At 43.7% G+C, this 15,339-nt stretch overlaps 1 protein-coding gene across 1 annotated transcript in view; it reads right to left on the bottom strand.

The window, feature by feature from the left end:
- Nucleotides 1–1,019: 1,019 nt before the first annotated feature.
- LOC148322331 (RNA binding protein fox-1 homolog 3-like) overlaps nt 1,020–15,339 on the bottom strand; it is a 205,391-nt gene continuing 191,071 nt past the window's right edge. The window contains exons 11-15 of the mRNA XM_088317139.1: nt 10,641–10,773; nt 9,513–9,552; nt 6,804–6,862; nt 4,465–4,543; nt 1,020–2,448 (exon numbers count right to left, since the gene is read on the bottom strand). Of these exons, the coding sequence (XP_088173265.1) occupies nt 2,404–2,448; nt 4,465–4,543; nt 6,804–6,862; nt 9,513–9,552; nt 10,641–10,773 (356 nt within the window). The 3' untranslated portion in view covers nt 1,020–2,403. The remainder of the gene's footprint in view (nt 2,449–4,464; nt 4,544–6,803; nt 6,863–9,512; nt 9,553–10,640; nt 10,774–15,339) is intronic.

Below are 15,339 nucleotides of genomic sequence, written 5' to 3'. Positions count from 1 at the left end.
ATATCTTTTTAATTTGTTCTGAAAAGTGGAATATTTTTGAATAATTTTTAGGGGAACAGTTGCACGGTGGGAGCCCGTGTCCTGCGGCGTGCTACCTCCCTCCCTCCCTCTCTCTGCCGCCCGCGAGATTTCTCATCACAGTTTTTCTTTTTTTTTTTTTGCGCGCGTCATGACGCCGGCCCACTTTGCAACTTTTTGTGCTGGCAAAGTGAAAAGTCTGGCACGCTGCGCCCCGGGATCGTCGTCAACGTAGACGGCGGCTAATCGGCGGCGACGGCGAGCCTTCCCTGCGCGCCTCCCGTCGGTAAATAAATCAAGGCCTGAAGTTTGCCGCCGCTTTGTAGTGCAGACGTTGCGCCCCACCCGAACTGTCCACCAGGAGACAACGTGGCGCCTTCAATCAGTGTCCGCCACCGCCAACATCTGCCGACGATTTCATTTCAATACATTTGAGGGGGGACAAAATTGTATTTTTTGTTTTTTGTTTTGTTTTTTTTAGATTTTTAGATTTAGATTTTTGAGAGCATTAGAATGTGCTAGCCTGTCGGCGGTTTTGCAAACTCGAACGCTGGACTAGCAAGATGGTTAGCTTAGCTAAGCGCTAGCTAGCTGGACAACATATGGTGTAGATAACGTGCTACTTAATTGCACTTTATTTATCGTTATGATCAAATTGGACTTTGCAATTTTTAAAAAATTATTATGACGGGTTTTTCGGCAAAAATACAATAAATTAATGAATTTCAAAGAGACAAACCCCGTTGACGAGTGGAAAAAAAATGTACAAGAAAAATAAATAAACATTGATGGCAATCCTGCTGATGAGCAGCATTATCATCATTTTCCAGCAACAAACAAATTCACAAAAAGATGTTTTTAACACCTCCAATCAGCTGTTCTAACTGTTTTATTCTAACACACATCAAGTTACTTTGTCACATATTGACAACATATGAATATGATATTTTTTAACCTTTAAAATAAGACTATGTTGTCCTCCAACATACTCTAAGCACACTTGATATAGGAATACATATAGAAAAAGTGTGTGTGTACATTAAAACTTGTTTATGTACAATTGCTGCTACATTGCAATACATTGTAGCTTTTTTTGCACGTTATATATATATATTTTTTTTATAAATACAAATCTTAACGATGGTTCATAAACGTTTTCAGCTTATAAAGGCGGCGGAACAGCGCTCACAAATCACGTGTGTATTTGAGTCACTGACAACTCCAGTGGGCTAACTGCATTCTTGTCATTTCATGTGGATACCAGTTTCCATTTTGACCTACAGAGGGCAGTCTTTTATTGCACTGGGAGAATTCGTCAGCGCAATACTGGGCTAACGGTTTACGAAAGCTCTCCAGCCTGTTCTAAAAATAGCTTCAGATGGACATTGTGATTTCCTGGCAACTCTGTAGAAGTGAACATTGGCAGAGATTTGTAGAAATAGTCTTGCAAAGTGATAGTTATGTATTTCCTAATTATTGCGATAAATCATCAACATAAGTGCCGTCACATGAACGAATTTCATTATTCATAATAGCGTACAGTGATAGCGTTATTAAAGGGTATTTGAGTGAATGTGTTATTTCAGACGTGTGTATTGAACAAGTTGAAATATTTTAGGTAGCCAACTTATGTAACTGAAGATGAAGTGTATCTTTTGTGGACAAAAGGTAAAAAAAAAGTTAAATGGAGAGAAAAACAACAACAACAACAAAAAAAGATCCCCTTCAAGAAAACAAGTACAGTGGCTGCTTCGCAATAATTAAAATTAAAAAAAAAAATAAATATGGGGATTTATTTTTTTTCTTCATGAAAAATGCTTATTGTCGGTACAGCCCCACTTATTCAAAAATTATAAATTAACAATTGGCATTTCTGTGAAGAATTTATTTTATTTTTTGAATTTGGTGCAATTATAATGACTTTCAATTATTTGTGTATTTTCGCTACTGGTGGGCCGGTGCGGCCCTCATCATCGCTGTATCCACAAAAAGTCGTCCTTGACCTCACAAATTGCAGAAATGCAGTTAGCCCACTCTTCTTCTCATGTTTGCATATTCATTTTCAAAATGCAAATAAATGACAAAATTATTTGATTCAAACATACATATTTTTAAACATAAAAAATTGTGACATTAATATATACACACTATGTTGCCAAGACTGCAATTCAATTAAGGAAAACAACAACAAACAGAGCAAAAAAAAAAAAAGAAAAAAAAAGTAAGACAATAATTGTGTGGAAAAGGTGGCGGTAGAAAAGTCAGCTGGGGGAGGAGCTTTGTCTCCTCACTGGAGGGGATTTTTTTTTTTTCAAGAGTACCTTTTTTTCCCTTTTTCTTTCAGTTTTTTTTTCTTTTTTTTAGTGTGTGTGTTCTTTGGTGGTTTTAGTAGGGCGCGAAGCGACTGTACCCTCCTCTGTAAAGGCTAGCCTGCAACATCAAAGATGAAAAAGGACCAATCAGCATTCACGTCAGCACTTTCAATTTTATTGCGTTTTTTTTTTTTTTTTGTCCTCAAATTTCCTTCCAGTCGTCACACATGACAAAACTGGCAAGTGTCACGCGGAATTTGTCGAAAAACAAGTTTGTGAAATTTGAATGAAATCGTTTCGATTCGCTGCTGAAGTCACGCGAAAAATCAGCAAATCTCGCGAGACTGACCACTTTTAGGATTTAAAAGACAAAATCAAATTTTCAATCAGCTCGTAATTTCTCTTGGTTTTATATAATTGATCATTTTTGCACATTTTCGTGTCATTTCATTCTCGGAAAAATATAACTATTCAATTTTTTTTCTTAGACAAAAGATATATTTTTCAGCTCCATTAATTTTTTTCTATTTCCTTTTTTAATGACTGACTTGTTTATTTTTTCTCACACCTTTACTTTTTTTTTTTTGTGTGTTTTTACTTCCCTTTTTTTCCTGTTTCTTATTCACTTTTTTCTGTTTCTTATTCTATCTCCCTTGTATTTTTTTCTTTTCTCTTTTTTTTTCCTTCCGAACACTTTTTCTCTCTTACTCTTTCCTTTTTGGTGTCTCAGTTTTTCTCCTTCAAATTTTTCTATTGGCTTTTTTTTCCCTCAGTCTTGTGCTCATCTTATTTCTATCTTTATTTCTGTCTTTCCTTTTCCCTTTTCGGTCTTCCTTTCTTTCTCTCATGTTTTGATTTTCTGTCTGTCTGTCTTTCTGTCGTTGTTATCGTCAGCGGAGTTTTAACAGTGGATCGCTTTCATGTGAGAGAGGGGGGAGGGGGTTAGCGGCGGAATCTTCCAGGAGCGCCGCGGGACCTCAGCCCCCGAGTCAGGCTCACATTATCTAGGACACACACACACACACACACACACACACACACACACACACACACACATGCATATGCGAGACTTAACAGGCAGTAGTCCTGCTGCAATTAGGAATCCAAAGCCAATGTCTTGAAAGGCAAAGAAAACTTTCATGCAAAGAATTTTTCCAAGCTCCGACAAACTCATTGTTATTATTATTGTCGGCGATTTTACATGAAAAGTGGGAAAAAAAAAAATGATTACGTGTAATTAAAACTCAAGGCTCCTTTATCACGAGCTCACACGCTATCTACTCATGTACACGCGTACTCTATCTCCTCGCACGCACACACTTGCGCGGTTATTTTGAAAGGTGATTAAAGCGTCATGGAAGGAAATTTGGAGGAAATCCGGGGGGGGGGAGCAGCACATTTCTAATTAAGTCAATGAAGAGAGAGAAAAAAAAAAATATCGGAATTAATGAAAGCTTTTAGCTAGCAGCTGCACCGGGGGAACCTTGCACTTTTATACGTTTGGAGTAATGCATGCATGCCGGATGCCGCAGATCACAGACAACATATAAAAAAAAATAAAATAGATTTCCCCCCATCCTTTGGATTTTTGTTCCATCCGTGGGCACACTTGATTTGATGAGCTCGCCATCCAGCGCACAACGAAAAAGCGAAAGTCGCCACTTGTTCAAATGAAAGGAATAGTTGCATTTTTTAAATTTTTTTTTAGAACTTTTCATCTTTGATGTTTCAGGATAGCTGCAAACGCTAGCTAAAAACAGACATTAACATCTCCAGCTTTGCTCGACGCGCCACATTCCAAGTTTGGTCCTGCTCGCACCGATAAACACCATCGATGGGTCTTTATTGGTGTGCGCGCGCGTCTCCCGACATTCGAGTGTGTTTGTGTGCGTGTTCCTGTTTGTGTAGGCATTTGTGTGTATTTGCATGTGAAAGCACAATTAAGTCAACAAAAAAAAAAAAAAAGAAGTGGACATAAAGTTCAAAAGCATCCTGATTGTCATTCACCAAATAACAAAATCAGAACAAGACTTGCGTTCATTTTTTTTTTTTTTTAAATAAACCTTACGTCCACTTCTTCAACACTGCGCGTGTGTCGAGTTTGGCATCACGTTGGCGATTTCGCGAGCCTTACCATGGTTCCGACGCTGTACGTGGCTGCGGGGCCGATCGTGTGGTGGTAGGGGTCGGCCGTTGCATAGACTCTGCCGTAGCTGCAAAAAAGACAGACGGGAGGAACTGGTTGAGGCTCGGTGAAGCAGCATGTGGCTCCGGCTTAATTTGCACAGCGGCGATCGACAATTGTATAATTGTCATCACCAGGTGGAATAATGAGTAAATGCCACAGACGCTGCCGCCATGAAAATTGACCGCAACAGGCTTCTACTTAATGTTGTCTTGGTGAAGCAGCATGTGGTTGCACAGTGACGACGGGCAACAGTTGCGTTCGTGAGCCGACTTCCTGTCATGTAATTGCAAGACGGAACAGCAGGCCTGCTGCATTCCATCCTTCGCCATCCAATTTCTCCCCCAACTTGATGTTGCCGACACAACGCGCAAGATCGGTTGCCATCGCTGATACGTCTTTCATTTGAACTCTTTAACGTGTGGAAGGAAAAACGGTTCTCCTCTGTTAGGCCACACGGAGACACGATCAAATATGCCGTAATTGGACTCGTGACGGTAGACAAAAGACGAGAGCAAGAGAACACGGTCACGCCCAGAGTGGCGCGCCGTTCGTGTATACACACACGCACACACGAGCGCGCGCGCGGCCAACCCACTCCCTCTGGCTTTTCATCATCATCATTCGGAACTAATCCTTGCGATTTCCCCGGCAGGCGGGACAAGATGCGTATTTATTTATTTGCTTCCCGTGTTTCCTCCGCTCGGTCTGTGGCGAGAAGATAAGACGGCCAAGGAGCGAGGGCGGCAAATCAAGCACAACCCCCCCACCCCCCTCAACCCTGAAAAAAAAAAAAAAAAGTAGGAAGTCATCCTCAAGGAGACGACTTGAACGCGCCCCTTTCGGAGCTTCGGGAGTGAAGGTCAACGAGTCAGCGAGGCTACCGCGAGGAGCAGCACATGCTCTCCCTCGTCGTTTCCGTTATCTTCAGATAGAAGGCGAGAACGCGCCTCACAGGAGTGAGTGAAACCCAGCAAGGGGTCCAGTAACATGTCAGCGGACCCCCGCCAGGAGAGAAACTCCTCAGGACGGCCTCGCTGTTCCATTTGATGGATCGCGTCGCACGGCGGCGGTGAGCGTGCACATCGGAGACGAGGCCACTTGAGCAAGTCAAAACTGAAACGCCGGCTGGATGTGAAACTTGGAGTAGTTCCACTGAGATCAATATTGAAAAAGACGTCGGCTTGAATGATGGAAAAAAAAAAATTTTCCCGTATTTTTGGGTAAGAGTAACGTGCTCTTCAGATTTCACTCACTCAGAAGAAAGAAACCCTGCAGAGAAGCGAAGGAGATGAAAATTAAAAAAAAATGGTAAATGCCAGAAACGAAGACTAGAAGTTAGTCGTGCTCTGACAACTTGGATTTGGAGACAAAAAGTAGTCCACGAATAAAAGAAAAGGAGCACGACGCCAACAGAGAAGAAGCAAAGAGGAAAAAAAATCTTCAATCGTAGTCGCGCATGTGACCAAAAAGCAAAGCGTGGAGAGTGTCTGTCATTTAAATGGACGCGAGAGTGATTCCTTGCCCGTGTCCTCCATCGGCTTCTTCCTTGAAAATCACACCGTGTTTTGTGGTATGTGCAGCCTCAAAAAATAATCCAAAAGACGAAAAAAAATTGTGCAAAGAAGGAAAAGTAGAAGTGTTGAGGTCCTCCATGGAGTCGTGATTTCCTCGACTGGAGAATTTTTTTTTTTTCCCCCTCATCTACTAAGCATACTCCCACTCAGGTTGGATACTTTGTTTCCCACAAGGACGCAAATCAAACCAACATAACAATTACATGAAATGTGGCAAACGTCTCCAGAAAATTGAATGAAAAAAATAAAAAAATAAAAATCCAGCAGTGGCACTCTTGTCCAATTTGTGATTTGTGCTTCCCCGCCTGGTAAATGTTGACATTGTGGATATGATCTTCATCCTCTCAGGTGCAAACGCGCGCACGCACAAACTTCTTATCAGCAAACACGCTCAGGCAAACGTTCACATTCCCAACTTGAGCCTTCATGGACATCAGCTCAAGTCCTGCAAGGTTACTTTTTCTTGCTGCTGCTGTTGTTGTCGTTTCTTCTCCTCGAATGTCAGAAAAGTCCAGAAAGCAAGTTGACATAAATCACATTCATCCGCTGGAATTGTTCCATGCTTGCCATGCTGGGAAAAAAAACATTTTGTCCAAACTTTCAAAATATTGTCTGAAGCGCCCAAACAACTTTTGATTCGACAGCGACGTGAGCTGGGCTAGCCGCTGGAAAGAAGACATTGGCGGCGGCGGCGGCGGCAGCGGCGCTCACCTGTCGCTGTAGGCGGCGGTGGTGGCGGGCTGGGCGAATCTGTACGCCGCGTAGCCACCCTGAAAAACAAATCAAAAAACATTTGTTATGAACACGGTCCAGACATCAGCGGTGGGAGGCGATGTCGGCACGGTGACTTGTAGATGACAAACCGGACTGTCCCTAATTAAGTGGCCATGCGCGCAAACGGCTCACAAAAATATGACGGAACCCAAGTGATTCTTTTACGTTCCGGAAAACCGAACCGCTACACCACCCAAACCAAAATCTGTTAAACGTTTGTTTTATTATTTAAAATTATTTTAAAGCATCATGTACGACTTTATTGAAGCTCTGTTGCTTTAAACCAGTGCTTCTAAACGAGAACAAAACAATTCGCAGCCCCTCCCACCACCGCCGCAACTATAAATAATAAATCAATGTTAATTTTTGTTGCAAAGCAAACCTACACCGTTACGAGTTAAGACTTGCTATGCACAAAGGGCAATGAGAGCGCCACTGCCAACTACTGGAGTGGATGTGCAATTACACTTTATTGGAGTACAACATGTACGAAGCGCATGGAAAATAATCAGTGCAAAATTATGTAATTAATTACGTAAAAAAAAAATATATATATATACACTACAATATCGTATATGTTTGATTATAAAATCGGTTATAATGTCCGCAAAGTGAATTGCAATCTGACAAGGGAGGACATCAACGGTGAGGCTTCGGTCTTCCTACGCGAGCCACAAATCAGTCGAGCGTTTGACTGAGCCCCCAAATTGGCAGCATTTTGAGAGCGAAGAGTCGCATGCTGCATTATTAAACATCCTTTTTCTTTCCTCGACACGCCGCCGGCTGGCCAATCAAGAAAGGCGGTGGGGGCGGCGGCACGGTGTTCATTTGCCAGAAGTGCGTAAGGAATTAAGGAGCTCATTGTTGGGCCGCCGCGTTAACTCTGTGAAAAATGGAGCTGCCCAACTTTTTTTTTTTCTATTAACGGCCGCCCATCTGGGTCGTGCACGGCGCTCAGGTGCCGTTTAATAATGCAGAGGCCGTTCTTTTCCAAACTGGCAAAGATCTCAGGTCAGAGGTTCACGCCAAGCGCCACGGGCCTCGCCCGCTTTCCCTTTGGGTTTGTTTGTTTTTCCGCAGGGGACAGGAAGTGGCGGGCGGGTGACTTCCTGCGGGACGGCCACGCCTCGGGACTGATTAGAAACTGCAACCGCCGCCGCAAACGCGGGGCCATAAATCACCGCCGCCCGTGTTGTCAAACGGTGCACACGACAGCGCAGCACATTTGTTATTGTGTCGCGGCAGGCGTGCACGAGGCGCGCACGTGCACACACATTAGCATATGTGACATATGTGGGGGGTTGGGGGGGGGCGGATTTGTGCTAATTTGTTAGCAGGTCAGCAAAGAGAGACGCTGGCTGACATGTCGGGTGGATGCCGATCACAATGACACTTGGTCGCGGTGGTCCTGATGCGACGACAGCTGGCGGTGGTTGATTCATGTCAAGTCAACTAATTCACTGCCGTGGACGTTTATTAGTCAACTGACAAACTTTTTTTGCCATGAAAAAAAAAAAAAAAAAATCAATGTCAGAAATGCAATGTGCAATGATCTTTGAGTATTGTTGTAAAATCAGAATTAAAAAAAATCTGTTCGAATTCAACATTCATTTATAGATTCGATAAAAAATTTGATAAAAAAAAATTACCACTTGATTTAATACAGAATATTTGTAAAAAAAAAAAAAATAGATTAATTTAAATTAATTAAATAATTTTTTTATTTTATGTAAAAACTGTTCAATTAAAAATTTGATCGTAAACAAATTTAATGTCCAAACACCAATTTAGAGGGCACAGGTGGGAACCGTGCCGCTCTGGTGATGGCGATCGTGGGAACTGATTGCGTCGGTGGTTGCGGATTTGGCGCCAGCGATGGTGAAGATTGTGTTGCCGGTGAGAGCGCGGTGGCAGGTCGGCGTGCGTGCGGGCGTGCGGACGGGCTCTCGTTATCGGAACAAGCTGGACAAACAAATCCGTCACGCGTGGTGGGTGTCTGCGATAAACAGCGGCGACATCTCGGCCGCATCATGGTGGGCAGAGGGGGGGGGGGGGGGTCATAAATCTACGCAGGGGGATGGGGTCATCTCTATCAGAACCCCGCAGCATGAAAGTGAGAAGCGACTGTCATCTCGCCTATCTCAACAAAGGTGCGGTGAGGGACACTCACACCCCGTCCCTGAAGTAGGGCAAGGCGCTAATTTGGGTATTATCTCCCCTTCCCTCCCATCAAGGGCGTCGTTCACCCCTGAAGCCAACCCGTCTGCGCCGACATCTCCGCGGGGACGACTAATCCCCTTATCTTCCGTCGTCCCGCTTATCTCCAGAACGGCCTCGTTGGCCAGGCTCCACTCGGGTCGGTGCGAGAACTCCACCACCGCCCCGGGGGTGGACCGGGATACCCCGTCCGGGCCTTGGGAAGCGCATACGGATGTGCAAAAAGGGAGAACGCGGGACAGGAAGTCTGTGTGGCGGGAGCTGAGGGGGTCTTAAGTGTTCCTGTCAGGTTTCTTGGCACAGGCGACGCCGGCCCAATCGACGCCAACTTGGCACGAGAGCAGGATGTTGCCCAACGTTGAGGGGGGATCGCATTATTCCCAGAGGTGCCCATCCGGACCCCCCAACCCAACCCTTGAATGTACTCACGTAGATCTCGGCACCATAGAAGCCGTCTTGGTACACCACCCTGCGAGGGACAAAAGGAAGAATGTTCAAATTCTTTAACTTTCATATTTCAAAATATAAAAACAAAGCAAGTCAGTTTAGATTATTGTAAAAGTAGAATTTACTTCTACTCGATATATCCCCAATAAAAGATGATTTGATAGCGCATGTCTACAGTCTATATTTTGAAGTGGAACAACTCGATTCCGGTAGATGCGCTCACATCTTTTAAATCCAAAAAACGATTTTCCGATTCAAATCGTTTTTTTAGAGACACACGGCTGATAAGAAGCCAAAGCGAGTGCCAGTGAGGCCGCACAAAGCCAAGAGATCAGCAATGCGGTCGGCACTAATGCTAACGCTATCTCGGCTCCCTGAGGCTTCGGGAGCGCATACACACACACACACACACACACGACAGCGGCAAGGACACAGCGCCCACTCAGGGACCCCTCAGCACTCACCAAACACATGACCAGGGACACGTTTGCTATATTTTTAAATTAAATTCTAAATAATTATAATTAAATACAAAATAATATTAGCATGCATGCACACAATGAATAAAAACAATTGCAATGCACTAAGAACCATAAAATATATAATTTGACCCTCCCACTAAAAAATATATATATTTTTTTTAAATCCGTTCATAAATGGTGCATTGCAAATATGTTTCTGTCTTCCTTGAATTAAATCCCACTTTGATTTAGTGCTGTAGTATCGGTATATGGAAATGATTCTAGAAATCATTTCATTTGGAACAAAAAGTTGATGCATACTTTTAAGATTGCTTGTTTGCATACATTGCTGCACCGTTTGTGGTCACTACGGCGAGGCCGATACGAGTTTGGAAGCCAATCGATGGCAAATGTCATTGTTAGCATTATGCTAGGGGATTTAAAATTACAGCAAAATTTTGTAGTTTCGGTTAATAAACGTGACATTTTTGGTTTTAAGTTTAGTTTGACACGAAACAGAAAACTTGAAGCAAGCACACTTGGGATCATTTTGAAAAAAAGTGTTTGCTGCTGTTGCTGCTCTTTTGTGAGTCAGATTTGGGATCACGAAAAAAAAAAAAAATCCAGAACACAACTAAGCGCTACTCACGCTCCGTAAGCAGGAATGGGCGGTGGAGGCGGGGCCGTGCGGAAGGTGTTGTAGACGGCCCGCCCCCGACCTCGCAAGTGAGTCCCCCTGTAGGCCACGGCGGCGCCTGTGGCTGGGTATGGGAAACCTGTTACTATGGAAACACACAAAAAAGAGGTAGTGAGGGCGCCACTTTGCTTACCTGCCGACAAAAAACATGAGTGGCGCGCGGGGACAAAGGGCAGAGGTCATCTTTTTGCCGACGCCTGCCTCATTCAGCGTTTGCTTCTTTTGCTGCACATCGCCACCGCTATTGCCGACTTATTCTAAAATTCATTTTCTCATGTCTTGAACTGCTTCTATTGACCTTGTATTTCAAAAGGTGTGACACAAAGTTCCTATTATATAAATAATAATTGATTTTTGGGGTTGTACTTTTCATGCCCAGTTTAGCAACAATCAGGAGGTACATCGGGCCGTCGGCGTCGTCGCCGGTAACGGATGCGCCGATGCCACCGAGCTGGAAAAAAAAAAGGTGAAGGTGACGAGATGTTCACAAGCTCCCCGTGGGGGAAATGAAGCAGATGGGCCGGGATGGCCGAGCCCCCCCCGCCCCCACTCGCCCAACTCCCCCGACCTCGCGATGACCCCCATCTCTAAGCCATCTGGGAGCGGCTTGGGCCAACGGCGGTGGCGGCGGAGCTGGGGGTGAAGGACGAGGGAGGGTCGCGGGTCACGTGGGGATTAACGTTGGTGGTTAACCTTCAGTCAAATGGTACGCAACAAAAATTGCAGAGTTTCGCTTCGCAGCATGGCCCACCCCATGTGTGCTTCTATCAATTTAGTGGCAGATTTTTTTTTAAAGAATAGTTTCAAATATTAATTTAAAAATATGTATGTAAAATGTTGACATACATTGGAGGCTAAAAAAAAATTTATCCGCTTAAAACATTTACAACCAAAATTCAAATATTTGTTTTTTTTCTGTTCTAATTGTCACGCATTTGACAAATATTGATCGTGAACACCAAAACACCCGCCGCCGCCGCCGCCGCTCCGTTTTCTCTCTCTCATCCCGCTACTCTCTATCGCTATCGTTCCGCCGCGTTCGCTTTCCAAGTGAATTCTCCACGGGCCACTTGAGTGGCGGCGCTCCGGCACGGCCAGCGGCATCCGAGTTAATAACGTGTGTCCGATGCGTTTGGGATGAACCGCCCGCTCACCGTCCGCGCTCAACTCCACCTTCAATAGTTCCACATGGCTTTTCAAAACAAGGCCTTCCATTATTAGCCTGGCACCCCCTTAGCTAGTCCTTTGGCCAATGTTAGCTGGTAGCACTTAGCGTAGCAAGCTAGCGCTAGCAGTCTTTGAGAATTTTCACTGACAGTCATGTCAAATTAAAGCCGAGAAAGTCCTCTTTCACCAACTCCTCAACAGTCCATATTTCCATCTCCGTCCTGAAACATTCGAACTTGCTGTAACCATTTGTGTAGCATTAGTAGCTATCGACAATGGTTTTGGTAGCCTTCCTGTGAGTACGTTTATGCTCCACCTAACACATGAGTGTGTCTTTATCTCATTATTTCAGGCCCGTCACGTCTCACTTGGCTAGGGCGACTGGCTAAGAAACTGCTAACCGGCCCAGGTGATCATGTCAGATGTGTGCTAATGGTAATGCTAGCACTATCTCAGCTCAGTGTAGCGCTCCCAGAAGATTTGTTAATCAGTTGAGGCCGCTTGTGTGTTAGCATTATTAACATTATGTAATATACTGTACGTATTAACTGTTAGCCGGTCTGCACACATATTAGCATGTCATTTCGTTCAGGTGACACTCATATTAGCTAATTAACAGCTAGCAGCTTGTTGTGATTTCTGCTCAGCTCATTGTTGCACTAGCTAGGTTGGGCTGAGCATGCTAATGCTAACCTCTCTAAACTCGGGGACTTTATCTTTTTTCTTTGCTAATTAGTAGGCTAACTCTATAAATATTTGTGTTTTATTTGACTAAAGCTACGCCCAAACGTTAGCATCTTGGATAACATATGTGTTTGTAGGATTCTGGGAAAAGTGCTTTATTGCACAAATACTCGCATCCCATTAGAACCGGTTGAGGGCCACGTGTTAGCAACCTGGCTAACAAACCACAAGCAAGCCGTGTTGATTTATGCCGACCTGGACGCGGCGTTGGCTCTTATTAGCATTTGTAAACGTGGCTCGGAACGGGCTGTTCTTCTTTTATGTATTTGTTTACATTGGTATGCGCCACGCGTGCGCTGATGTATGCCAAGGTAAACTCATAACGAGTCGGCGATAGGCTACGCTGCTTCAATAATAAGCCATAAATCACGCCGCTGTCACACCTCGCTAGGCAACAACGGCCTGCGTGGACGCAACTCCGATGCTAAAGTCAAACATTCTCTGGGAACAAAGTGAGGCGGAAAGTCCTGTTTTCTGAAGAGCAAAAAATGTAAACTTATTAAAAGTTCAAAGCCTAAAAGTACTCCAAACTATGACCCCCAAACACCTTAATATCATTTCAAACTAATTTTTAAATAGTAATAAATGCCTTACAGATGATTGAATTTCCAAAATACGCACACATTTTTTTTCTCGGTTTGTTAAAAAAAATTAAAAAAAATTGAAAAATTTAATTTAGTATTTAAATTTTGCCATTTATTATTTACCATTATTTTTCAACACCTAGCAATTTTTTTTTCGTGTTCACAATCACTCTAATCTTATAAAATTACATTTTTTTGTAATATTAAAGACTCACACAATTTCTTTTCTTGGCTTGTTAAAAAAAATAAAAAAAAATAAAAAAATTTAATTTAGTATTAAAATTTTGCCATTTATCATTTACCATTATTTTTTTTTAACATCGACCAAAATTTTTTGGTGTTCACAATAACTTTAATCTTATAAAATTCAATTTTTTTGTAATATTAAATATTTTTTTAAATTAGATGTTTAATCTTTCATTTCATTTAAATATTGTTGTTGCCCGAAGACAGCTGGGATAGGCTCCAGTTTTTGTTTAATCAATTTAAATTTGAAATCATTTGATCATTTTCGTTCCAAATCCTTTCCTGATTGGCAGTGGGTGATCACATGGTTCCACCTCGTAGTAGTGAGCCTTGTGGTGCTCCGCTTAACTTTAGCATCGATCCCTGACTTTATGAGGATGGGTGTACGAGTATAAAAAACTTGTTTAACTAAATTGAGTACTCCTAACCCTCCATCGCTGCCAACGGCACCTCAAACCTTTCGCTGCATCATTCTGAGAAGCTTACAACCCGGTTGCAGTTTAATTACGATCTACAAAAAAAAAAAAAAAAAAAATACAAGTCGGTGAGAGTTGACTACGAGTTTTATAGGGTGCTAAGCAGCGGCTGGCGATGTTTTACGGGGTTGATGCGACTAACGCGAGCGTTTAATCTGCGCCGGGGACTCGGAACAGCTTCATCTCATCAGGAGTTGAGATGCTTAATTAGCCCCCAAACGTACACGCCGACAATGAGAGGATCTGTCCGCATTCACCGAGACACCAATTAGCCTTCTCTTTTCACGAATCTATTGGATGTTAAAAAAAAAAGGAAAAAAAAGTGAGCGTTCTTTGTTAGCGAGCCCGGAGGGGGAGTTGTCCGTGGTCCTGAAACACAACCAGAGGCGCCACGGACAGCTTCCGGTTTGAAAATACTGACATACTTCAAAGTCCTCCTGAGAAGACAGCATGCGTTAACGTTAGCGTCATGCCTTCCAACACGAGCCCGGAGAGTTTGCCTCAATAACTGGCCCGAAGCCCAAAACAAATTAGTTGGAGCATTTGCGTTCTTCTTGCACAAACGAAGGCCGTCTTCTTCTTCTTCATGATTTGTTTTGACAGTGGGCCACAGTCCGAAAATAATGAAACTACCAAATGGAACCAAAATGGATGACCGACTATTCCATTTGGGGCTTTGAGTCTTTTTTCATACCTCCTCTTATGATAGATGCCCGTTTTCGTGTTGATTGGTCGGATTATTATTTTATTTCTTTTCACAGCTGAGGAATTTGACCAAATTGAGACCGGTGTCCGGGGAGATTTATTTTTATATATTTTTTTTAACTTTCCAGTGGGTGAGAATGAGGACTTGAAACCAAAATGGCATTTTGCGTTCGTCTTCACATTCACCGAATTTTTTTTTTGGCGACTGTTGGAGCTGGTGTCAGGGGCTGTTTTATTTATTCCAAACTTTCCAGGGACACGAGCGAGGGTTACTTGTAGCGGGCCGGAGCGGTCACGGCACTGTCATCCGTCATTCCGGCGAATGCTTTTGAGGACAATCAACGTGTAGCTGCGGTGTGGCCGACGAATGGAGACGAAGCGCGCTGTCAGACCGACGCGATTTATGGCCCCCAATTTGGGCGATCTCCCGCACGGAAATGAGCACTGATAAAGCGTGATTAATCGCCATCGCCGCCCCTGCAGACGCGCCCCAAAACTGCATCCGACGCACCCCCCCTCCTAGAGGTGGATTCCAGCCGCGCGGTGCTTTCGCTTGCCCCTCGTAAAAAGCAGCTTCGTCTTTTTCCGCCGCGTCCACCCCGGCCGGCTGGAGGAGTCCAGACCACTTGAAAAATGATGGGCCCATAAATCAGACGGCTGCAGTGGAGGAGCGTACTCGCGCTGATTTATGACATCCTTTGTGTTTGTGTGTGTGTGTGCGCGTGTGCG

This window comes from Idiotropiscis lumnitzeri, chromosome 15 (assembly GCF_059441095.1).
Source record: "Idiotropiscis lumnitzeri isolate Australia: NSW breed Sydney's pygmy pipehorse chromosome 15, RoL_Ilum_1.0, whole genome shotgun sequence".
Lineage (NCBI taxonomy): Eukaryota > Metazoa > Chordata > Actinopteri > Syngnathiformes > Syngnathidae > Idiotropiscis > Idiotropiscis lumnitzeri.
This window is presented reverse-complemented; position numbering and strand designations above follow the sequence as displayed.